This window comes from Pagrus major, chromosome 21, assembly GCF_040436345.1.
Source record: "Pagrus major chromosome 21, Pma_NU_1.0".
NCBI lineage: Eukaryota > Metazoa > Chordata > Actinopteri > Spariformes > Sparidae > Pagrus > Pagrus major.
In genome coordinates, this window is record NC_133235.1 from 13,228,277 (window position 1) to 13,239,925 (window position 11,649).

Here is an 11,649-nt window from a genome sequence, read left to right on the forward strand (position 1 = left end):
ATCAATTATTCATTCACACCTTCTGTTGGAGCTGTCACACTGAGGCTCGTCGGTCCTCCTGCCTGTCACAGGTTCTCTCTGTCAACACATGGATACATCCTCCCTCACCTCTGTCTGCTGGTGGACTGGACTGGACTGTGACTGCAGACTGGATTCAAATGTAAGCTCTGTTTTGAGAGAAGAACAAGGTCATCAGATCCTTCAATATAATGCCTGCTGAGTAAATATACTGTTTGGTTTAAACAAAATCACTCCCTACATTGCAAAGCTTCTATCACTTCTAAATTCTGATATGATAATACAATAATTTTTTATTTTCTATAAAATATTTAGGCTGATATTAACTTTATGCTTTGTAAATTACTGTTCCCTTTAGACCTGTAAAAAGAAATAGAACTAGAAGGAAACTTAATTACACATTCATGACACATTAATTTTCCTCCGAGTCCAGTATGACAGTACACTGAATTGGACACTAGATGGAGGCAGTAGATAGTTTAAAGCTAAAAGCCGCCAGAGCAGCGTCAGGCTGCCACTGCGTTACTCACCCAAGATGTCAGGTTTCAGTTTTTATTATATAAACGAAAATCAAAATTTAGTCTTGGATGGTTTCACAGTATATGACAGCCTTGATTCAAATGAGGGGAAACTCCACTAAAACACTCAAAACAGGAAAAAAGAGAGTTCTCAGGAACCGATGACGCACAGGAGCAGAGGAGGCACAGAAAGGTTTGAGGTTAAAGGTTAATGCTCTAGCTTTCAGTAATCTAAACGGGTATTTCACATCTTTCAGTTGATGCATGGTAAAAATCAAGTGCATGCCATTATTTGTATTGTGTCAAATCACTGGACCTCCCAGCCCAGCCTCTGTAAGAGTCCTGCTGTTTTTATTGTTTGTACCTAAAACTGCAAGCGTCAGACTGCCTTCTGGAACCCTCCAAAATGTTAAGAGTGTTTGACATTTGAAATGAGCTGGAGATGTTCCAGAGAGCTCACTTCTCATGGTTTTACTTCCTGTTTTACTACTAAAGAAAGAACTGATAACCTCGAAACAATATGGTAACTACCAGGAAACAATAACTTTTGGTCTCACTCAAAGTTATGTTTTTTTTATTCATTACGAGCAATATTTTGTCATCACTGGGTCTGACAGGGTCAGAGAGTCATCCTGCAGAGCCCATCACCTAAACTTGACCTTATTAGTTTAGCTTTGTGCCATTACTGGTCTCTCAGTGACTGTGAGGGATTGAAACCAAATAACTGCAGTGGCTTTAGCTCTGTAACTCTTTCTTAGCAGACTAGATGATCAGTAATCGTCTGATCCCTGCCTGTAGTGTAGCAGCAGTAAGGCTTTCAGCATGTGATAGATAATCAATGACACAGATAAATAGGACACTGTTGCAGCTGGTCTGGGCTCACAGCAGCTCAGCTCATGACAACAACTATTGACACTTGAGGAATAAGTCATTTGTCCCTCAGAAAAAGCCTCTTTAATCATTTGTCGGTTGTCATACATTAACATTGGTGACCAAAATGGTTTGTTTTTTTCAGCGTCAAATATATTTTTATTAGATTTGATCCCCTGACTTTTCAATTCAGTGTAATCATCACGTCATAATTACTGTATCATTTATCCAACACTTTGATTAATGACTTTTATAATGACAATTATAACGCAAACGCCTCATCTGTGCTGTGTTTAATGCTAATTGGCAAATGTTAGCATGCTAAAACGCTAAGCTCACTGCTGAATATGGTAAAACATTATGCCGATGAACATTAGCATGTTAGCATTGTTCTTGTGAGAAGTATGAGGGCTGCTGATCAAACGACTTTCTCCATTTTGTATTCACATTTCTGTTTTCTTTCTGTTATGTTGATGAATGTTCTCAGTCATCCAGGTTGTGGTTAGTGCTGTAAAGTGCTGTATCGTAGGCAACTGGACGTGTTTCAGTTTCTGGAAGAAGTGTCACCTCTCATCCAAGAGACTTCCTCAGTTCTAACTAACTGGAGGGGAGTTTTTTAAACTCTGTGTGGGAGTGCCCTTACAGAGTCGTTAAGGATGCGTGTGAGCTCTGAGTTTCAGAGTCGTTAGGGCCACTTGTGGGTCATTGACCCAACCGGTCTTCATGTGGGTTGCTAGGGCCAGGTGAAGTCAGTACTGCATTGTAAGTGGGTGATAAGTATCGTGGCCACCTCCTCTGTTCAAAGATGGTCGTTCCAGTTTGACACAGATGGATTCTTTTACTCCTCTTTCACACCATCTGTCTTCTCCGGCCAAGATGTTTGTCCTCAAAGGAATGATTTTTCTCCTTCAGATGTAGAAAGAAACTGAAACACGTCCAGTTGCCTACGATACAGCACAATAACCCTCATTTTGCTTAACAAAAAACAAAGAGATAGTAATGTAATGATCATTTAAATTTTGTTAGGCCCACCAGTTTTGATTATTATAGCTTTTTTTATGAAAAATCATTTGGGCACGTTGGACATCTCTGAATACTACGATACCCATAAGTCATGGAGAAGTATCTGACCAGGGGCACAGAAACACTTCACAAGGCCCCAAATTAATAGCAAACAGAATTACGATTCAGATTATATAATCTGTTTTTCTACAGCAAAATTTTTGGCTTCCAACAGTCGTAAGCAGCGCATATGAGTTCAGTGATGGGATGTTCCTTTAGAAATGCATCACCCTGGGAGTTGTAGTTAACCTCTCCCTGCCCCCAGCTTCTACCTTTTATCAATGAGTTAGAGATTTTATAACAGTTGTTTTTTTCTTTTTTTTAACCAGCAGAGTTTCATGCCAATCCAAGCAGAAGAAAAAACTCCAACTGCGAGTGACTGTTTGTTGTACTGCAGTAACCCTAAGAAAAGTTGCATCATCTTCGTTTTGTTCTGTTGACATCACATGCTAAACTGAGGCTACGTTAGGTCTAGCTGCTCACAGGTTACATGAAGTCAAACCCATCCCATCCTTAAGCAAATAAACTGCCCTATGTTTTTCTTTCCAGAACTAATGGAAGGAGAGGTCAAGGTGAAAGTCATGGCTGTGCTTAAGGAAGTCAATGCTAAGGTACAGCTGTTTCCAGTGCAGAGCTCACTCCCCCCCTTAAACACTATACTATCTGCACAAGAGAAAGGGTTTTGCCCCCTGATGTCTTTACCAGCCTGGACTGCCATGGGACTAAGGGAGGCCAGGCAGATAGGAAATGCAATTAGAAGTCACAGTAAAGGGGGAACATTAACAGCCACAGACAAAAGAGGTCATAGTCCTGCAACCCCAGGTGAGGAAGGAGGTCGTAATCATAAGCACCCGGTCCCTTTCCTGCATCAGGAGGGGGAGGGAGGTGGCCGAGCAGACTGCGACACAATGGCCCCAACTCTGTGTCAGCGGTCTCAGGGCTGTCCACAGTGCTGAGGGTCAAGATCCCCAAAGATCCGCTTGTTTAATCATCTGTGGAAAACACTCGACCATGCAATGGATGATCCTGACCCCAGCGGCCTAAGTCAATGACCCACTTGAAATATAAAGTATGTATAGACTAACAGATTAATGTTCACATCACACTCAAAGCATATCATCCTATGTTGGTGTGACTTTTTTAAATTTGAGAAAGTTATGCTCAAATTGCAAAATTATTATATTAAGAAATATACATAATTGGCTGTGTCGCAAAGTTATTGTTAATGACTACAAAATGGTCACGTCAATGATTTTTCAAGCCAAATGTGTTGAGATACATGTCACACATCCTCTTTTGTGAGCTGAGATAGTACATGTAGTTTCAACAGAATCTTATCAAAGATTTCTTGTTAACCATCAGATGCTTATTTCCAATTATTTTCCTCTTTCTTTTTAGGCTGGTATTATTTGTAAAATTAGATACATGTTTTAATTGTGGTTTTCGTTATGCTTTTCTCTTGTACTAGGTTAATGTAAAGAGGGAAAGTGCATTAGTTAATGTCCCCTTTCCTGTCAACAGTTATTGTTCAAACCCTGTTGAAGTCAAATGAAAATGAAACGATCTGTCCTTATTTTATTGTCCACTGCGTCAATTGGAACAATGGTCAATTGTATTATTTGTGTAGGGGAAACAGAGAAATGAAATGAGTCGACAGGAAAAATGCACTGAGTCGACAGGAAACATATTTGCACATCATCACAATGATTTTCCAGTGAAGTAGTTTCAACACGTCCCGTGTCTCAGTCGGTCTGATAAAGGGACTCCCATAAGCATTCAACCATCTGACCTTTAATATCGTCACAGCGACTCCTGCAGTGAGCTGTGCAACCCAAATGTGGAAAAACACTTGACGTTAAACAAAGGATATCCTTTAGACGGGAAAGAGGTCTCCCTTTGCTCAAGTACTGTATTTATTAATTGGCGCCAACACACGTTTGGTTCTTGAATTAACCGTCCGTTCCCATCCTCTCACAGTGCAATGAACAGGATGTTTGTCTGTTCTCATGACAGTTTGTCTTGCTGCTCCATTTTGACTCTATGGTAATGTTGTAAAAATGAAATACATTTTCACTGAGATAGATTTATAGTCACTGTCAATAATGTGCAAGGAAAAAATGTAAGGAAAGTGCCATATTTCTACACACAAACAACCCTGTTTATATGCTTTTCCATATTTATTTGTTTTACAAATAACCAAAAATTAAAGGTAAAAATCTGGCTGCTTATGCTGTGTTTAGACTGATGTTGGGAAAGGTCAGAACACTCTTCAGATACCATGTCAAGCCCCATCTTTTCAGTTTTCACCCCTCATGCGTTACTTATAAGTGATATATAAGAGTTTATTTGGGCTATGGATATCCGTGTTCTTTTCAGTTAAGTGATGGCACATTGTTCTTAACCACAGCATGTGTACAAGAGAGTTTCCAAAGGTTCCTCCCATCTGCCTCTGCCGGCCTGCTGACAGGTTGGCAGGTAAACATAAACATGCTAGAGGGATTAAATCGCGTTGCCAGTAAATCTTGCCTGAACATCACAGGAGGGGCTGTGGAGTCATTTATAGATAATTAGCCACACAATAGGTGACGCACGCAGGGACAAACAGTTATTTCCGTGTCTTCATAGGGTAATATCTTAAATAGCTTTGTTTATAAAGAAGAGACAGGCACAGCTGATGGGCTTATGTTTAAACAAAGCTTTTATTTTTTCTGTATTTACAATAAAAATAACGTGCTTATTCATGCTAAGTTGCATACGGTGTAAATACAAATCATGAACACACAAACTTCACATTTTACATTCAAAAGTGCAAAAGTTATTTAAAATACTTTCCTAAATGCATATCAAAGTATAAACAGGCACAGTGTTTAATATATGATACATATATAATGATATACAACATGTGAACTCCATATGAGAAGCTTGCATTTAGCTGTGCGTAATAGATGCAATGGAAGATACATCCCGTTTCCAGTTTTGTTTTTTCTCATCAGATGAACTAGCCCAACATTCTGGAGAGATCTTGTTTCTCCCTGGAGAGAGAGAGAAAGAGAGAGATTAAGAAAGAAAGAAAGAAAGAAAGAAAGAAAGAAAGAAAGAAAGAAAGAAAATAAATTACTACATTATTTATTTATTTATTTATTTACTGTTAAAGAAGAATATGTCTGGTGATATTCTATATTTATTTTATTGTCAACAATTCCCATAAATAAAACCCAAACCAATGAACATGGGCACTGTTGCCTATTTTTAACTGTGCTGCTGTAAATATTCATTAAAGCACAAAATGTGTATTACTCCGCAGCTGAAAATAGTCCCCAAATAAACAGACTGTTTATCTCTGTTTTTAAATAATTATGTCTTGATCTTGATGTATTGAAATCAAAGTATTGAGCAAGGGACACCTGGGCCTTTTTCATGGGATTTGTTGACAATAACAGAGATATAGAATATTGCCTTTTGTGCTCACAAAGTTCAGTCTGCAACAAAAACAGCAGCAACACTAACATTTCTACTGTTAAAGAGCCTTGATACTCACTCTGGGCCAGCTGGGTTGATGATGCGCTGAAGATCCTGAACGTGCTGGGCAACGCTGACTGTTGGTTAAAAATAAGAAAACAATCATTTGTCACTATTCAGCCATGACAAAATCAAACAAGTTGCTTTTAGGCTTCACAGTACATATGCTAACAGTTAGCATTTCCACTGAGGGTCTACAAATGCTACAAACATCAGAGCCAGCGTGTTGTTGAATTATCATATTGGAGTTTGGAATTAATGACATACTTTTAATACAAATGGATGCTTGTATGTAATATGTGCTGTATGAACAGTCCTGTACTGATATATGCATATATGTTGAAGTACTTGTGAAGTGTCTTTAACCTTCACTAGAATAAAAATATATCTCCATCCAGGCCGATAGCTTTGGTTCTTTTTTCCTAGGTTTTGACATGTCTGTCATACCTGAGAATGGGAATGAATCGAAGAAATACAGTTTCTGGAAAGAGATGTTTGAACTGAATAAGTTATTTTCCAATTTGTCATGCCTTGAACACCACATATACATTTCGATTCACCTCTATTGTATTGGGGTGAGAAAATGGGGTCAGAAGTTTCAGAGATGAATTTCTCAACACCTCGACAAATAAAACCAAAACTATCTGCATGGCTAGATACAAGGTATGTGAGACAGTATTTATTTGTAAACTGGGCGAACGATGCTTTATAAAATGCCCCAGAATTGGAAAAATAAACTACAGACACACAACTGCAACTATTTTCCTTACCTGAGCCCCCAACCAGCCCACTCGTCCTTCCTGTGCCAGTGGACGATCCAGTTCCACCAAAACTATTCCCATTTGATGTTCCTTTCCCTGTCCCACTTCCTGTCTTACTTTGTCCTGAATTACTGTTTCCTAACCCAAGCCAAGAGGAGAATGCAGAGCTGCTCGACCCACTCTTATTAGTGGATCCAGTGGACCCAGAGGATGAGCCAAGGCCTGGAGAGCTTTTCACATTTGTCGTTGGCTTATTTAAGCTTGAGCCAAAGTTGGAGCTTAACCCAAAGCTGGAGCTTGACCCAGTAGACCCAGAGGACGACCCACTGGTTGATGAGCCTCTCCCAGCTGAGCTAAGACTTGGATTCAACCCTGTTGAGCCTGAGGAACCCCCAGTTGATCCTATCTTATTCAATCCTGACCCAATGGAGCTACTTGATCCAGATGAAAAGAGGGATGAGCTTGAAGAGCCTGTTCCCCTATTCAATACCGACCCAGTGGAGCTACTTGACCCAGATGGCAAGAGGGATGAGCTTGAAGAGCCTGTTCCCCTATTCAATACCGACCCAGTGGAGCTACTTGACCCAGATGGAAAGAGGGATGAGCTTGAGGAGCCTGTCCCAGTTGATCCTAGCTTATTCAATCCCGACCCAGTGGAGCTAGCTGACCTAGATGGAAAGAGAGATGAGCTTGAACCCGTCCCACTTGAGCCAAAGCTTGGAACTGACCCTGTCCTACTAAGCTGACCCACATTAGAAGAGCTGGATGAGGCAGAGCTGGATCCACCACCGCCAAACGTGCCCCACCCATTTTGAATCGTGCTTCCCCGAGAGGTCAATCCTCCTTGAAATCCACCGAACCCTGCCTGAAATCAAATAAGAGCAGTGTTATTATGGATACATTTTTACTTGTTACAAATGGATTTTATTAACGTTGATGATGAAACCGAACCATTTTGAATTCACAGAAAACTTTATATCATATTTTCTGTTTCAAGCTGCAAACCCCTGATCTCTCAATAACAGCAGACACTTAACACAACAACTGGAAGAAACATTTACTCAGTTCTCACCCCTCTGCCCTCCTGTACTTTACTGGCAGACAATTTCCCTCCTCCACCTCCTCCTCTGCTCTTAAAGCTGGATCATTTCCAATAACCTGTCAGGCTGCTTTGATCTCATTCATCTTATGTGAGGCCTCAAGATCTCAAAGCACTGGAATGAGGGCTTTGTTAGTGTTTGAGTCTTCTTACAGATGTTATATAAGCAAATATGTCTTGTGATACTGCAGATAAGGAGAGTATTATTGACAACAAACCTAAAATTAGTGCACAAAATTATGTAATCGCTGCACAATTATATGCAGATTGTAACCTATAAAGGGGTTTTGTAGTTAAATTCAACGGTTACGAAATGTAACGATAACTTGTATCGACTAATATTACATTATAATATATAAGAGAATCTCCACCAGGATTCCTGGCATGTTATATCTCCCAAATCAGTCACAGTGTTCAATACTTCTCCTTTAAACTGCCCTAACTGCCAAACAGCATCTTTAAAAAGAAAAATGAACATTGTTCAGATGGTTTTACAAGATTGTTCTTGGTACAGCAGGTCTCATTTAAACATTTTAATTTAGTCAAATTTAGAGTAATCTGAGTGTAACTTTGATTAACAGCTTAGAAGCAGAAGAGCTCATAAAGCCCAGCGTGTTGCCCCTAGAGGCCTTACTGCTGCTTACAGCCCTGCAGAGCTGATAACATTTCATGTAATCAATCATGGCCCTTGTTTTCTTACCTTGGTCATACAGGTCATATTAAGCTGCTTGAGTTGCTCTCGAATGTGTTCAACCTCTTTATTTTTATAGTTGACGTTGTTTTCCAGGACTTGTATGTCTCCATGTAGCCTCATCTTGTCCATCAGGAGTCTCTCCTTTTCCATGTCATGTTTCGATTGAAGCTTTTCTAAGTTCTGTTTGTTGTCCTTGATCAGGTCCGTGCGGTTCTGGCTGCACCAGCGGTAGTCTTCAGACAGTCGCCAGTTCTCTGCCTTCAAACGGCTGTTCTCACCCTGGATGCCTGATACCTGATCACCCACGTTGTTCAGGTAACGCTGGTACTTGTCCTCCACCTCTCTGGACAGGCTGGTGCAGTTGGTGCGGATCTGCTCCAGGTGTTCCCTCTGTTTTGTACAGGTGAGCTGGAAGGGGATGTGATTTGGGAAGAGGGAATCGATCTTCTCTAGGAAAGCTTTGGTAACGTTGGAGACACCACTCAGTGACTGGACAAAGTCATCTTTGCATCTTTGTCTTAAGATCTGCACCTCCTTCTGATGTGTGGATTTGTCCCTCCTCAGACGGATAGCCTCCAAGTTCAGGTTGTCCCTTTCTTTGGCAATCTGGTCCATTTCCATCCTCATCCTCTGTACTGTTTGTGTAAAGTTGGACTGCACAAGCTCAAGCCTGGCTCTCAGCTGTTCGAACGACAGCCCACAGTTGCAAGGACCTAGAACTAATTGACAATGACAAAGAAGGAGAAAAGAAGTAGGTGAATATATCTTTCTCTAAAACATGCAGGTGAGGATTAGGGAGAATAACTCAAAAGTGTTATTTATTTATTTGATTTTTTTTTTAGTTTGCACTGAAGACATGTCATACTTACTTGGTTGGCAACCGCCAGGTGAAGGTGGTGTGGCCCTACAAAGGAACAACTCCCTATTGCACTGTTGCTGTGGATATTTTGTAGAAAGAAAAGCCATTGGTGCTTTAGCAAGTTTTTCTAGATCAGTTGTGAAATGCAAACCAACAAAAACAATAACAGACTCATAATTATAATTAAGATAATATGTTGTTTCTTCTTGTTCTAAAAGCTATAAAATAATATCTCAGAACTACATTTTACAATCCTATTCAACATTAAACAGTTGTCGATAGTGAAATCCACTCAGTATTTGAAAACAGTATGAAACCATTTAAGCTCTTAAGATAACTTAAGAACGAGCTTTAACAACTTGGCTCAATTTGACAGAAACATTGAAGGTGTATTGACAGGTGGTATTATCCTTTCATTGAAAACTTTACTTACACTAACAACAGAAAACGAAATATTCACACTAATGACAGGAACCTGCATGTTAGATATAACCAAAAGGTGCAGTTTATTACCAGCTTCTTGTCAAAATCTTGGATCACAGCCAATGAGATGTTGGAGAGGTGGCGTAACCTGGCCAGGTCCCAGTCGTTACGCGCCTTTTCAGTCAGGGTGGAGTTGAGTAAGGTGGTCAGATTCTTCCTCTGGTGCCTCAAGGCAACATTCTCGATGGAGAGTCGGCTGAAGCTCTCCTCCAGGTCCTGGATGCGCGACGTGGACGCAGTGTCCTGCTTCTTGCCATAGATCAGAAAGAGCACCAGGCTGACTATGATAAGAGACTGAATGAGTGAGGAGAAGAAGAAGACGATGCGCATGTAGTAGCCACAGCTCTTGCCCTTCGAGCGGTACTGCATCTTCTTTTGGGCCTGTGGGCTGTACTTGGAGACCTGGGAATAGCTACTGCTGTACATGGGTGCTGATGGCCAGAGGAGGGTCAGAGAGAAGCGGTATATAGTACAGTTCGAGGCTTGAGGGTTATGATGAACGAACAATAAGACTATGCTAAATTATCTCAGAGCAGTCAGCTGGTTTCTTGGTCCAATTCTTGTAACTCTTGTAAAAAAAATTCTCCACCAAAGCCCGACGAACTCCAGTCATGGGCCAGATGTTTCCTTTGTGTAGCGTTGATAGCATGAGAATTTATCAGATTGTGGGTGAGGTGTAAGCATGGGGAGGAATTTATAGTCCTCTGACCACACACTTCCCATGATGGGAAGCGCTCCTGGCCTCAGTCCCCTCCCTCTGCTGGCTAGCTCTCATTGGCAGCCCCTCCCTATGCAGAGGTTATCAACACGCACACGGCCAATGTGTATGCATGTACAGTATGAGCTAAACACACACACACACACACACTCAGTGTTTGTTCATGAAAATTTGATTATATGTGATTATATATATTGGACTTTTAATTGCTAGTATTCTGTCACCACCAAGTCTAATCTCATGACCATTTAGTGTTGAGTGTGGCTGGAACTAATTATGTTTTTCACTGTCAATTAGTCTGTCAATTATAATCTTGATTAATTGATTAATTGTTAGCTTAATAAAATGTCAGAAAATGTTAAAAAATGCCAAATCCAAAACAGGTTGATATCGTGTCCGTCGGGCCAGGACATGATCTGGATGTCCACTGACAGCCAGAATTAGTCGATAAATGACGTTGAGAAAAGACGTCCAGTCAAGCCATAATCTAGACATCCACTGACATCCAGAATTAGTTGAGAATAGACGTTCATACTGGCTATGATCTGGACATCCACTGACAGCCAGAATTAGTCGACAAACGACATATAAATGTCTATACGATGTCCAGAAAAGACGTATAAAAAACTTTCATTCTGGCTCCCCAGAGGACGTCTTTTAGACGTCTTGGATGTCCATAAATGACGTCTAAAAGATGTGATCTAGACCACTTTTTGCTCACTGGGTCATTTCTACTTATTTTATCTTATTAATTTCAGTCTTATTTTATCTGCCTTTCTGTTTCTTTCTTTTTTTAAGCACCTTGTAACACTGTTAAGGAAAGTGCTATATAAATAAAATTTACTATTACTATTAAAACAGGAATGGAATATAGAAAAGTCTCAACTTGGTGTTTTTCTGTGATCCATTGTGAAAACCTGCAGGCCGTAAAAACCTGACCGGACTCACTGTGTGCAGCTTCTTCAAAAACGTGCCAAAAACATTTTTATGGGATCATGAGCAGTGTTGTCCGGTGCACCACAGGCCAGGAGGACAATGGCTCATCGCT

General features: G+C 40.5%; 1 protein-coding gene across 1 annotated transcript; it reads right to left on the bottom strand.

The window, feature by feature from the left end:
* Window positions 1-5,148: 5,148 nt before the first annotated feature.
* On the bottom strand, window positions 5,149-10,554 carry plvapa (plasmalemma vesicle associated protein a). Its single transcript, XM_073490611.1, has 6 exons — window positions 9,914-10,554; window positions 9,411-9,477; window positions 8,548-9,260; window positions 6,758-7,613; window positions 6,007-6,064; window positions 5,149-5,500 (listed from the first exon to the last, which is right to left on the bottom strand). The coding sequence occupies exons 1-6, from the start codon at window positions 10,307-10,309 to the stop codon at window positions 5,467-5,469; spliced, it is 2,124 nt and encodes a 707-aa protein (XP_073346712.1). The 5' UTR covers window positions 10,310-10,554; the 3' UTR covers window positions 5,149-5,466.
* Between the last annotated feature and the right edge of the window lie 1,095 nt (window positions 10,555-11,649).

Bases quoted from the DNA above. Each gene is read 5' to 3' on its own strand.
- plvapa (XM_073490611.1), bottom strand. From the start codon at position 10,309: ATGTACAGCAGTAGCTATTCCCAGGTCTCCAAGTACAGCCCACAGGCC. The intron at 9,478-9,913 runs GTAATAAACTGC...AAATATCCACAG, and splicing joins AAGATTTTGACAAGAAGCTG to CAACAGTGCAATAGGGAGTT. The intron at 9,261-9,410 runs GTAAGTATGACA...ATTGTCAATTAG, and splicing joins ACCTGGCGGTTGCCAACCAA to TTCTAGGTCCTTGCAACTGT.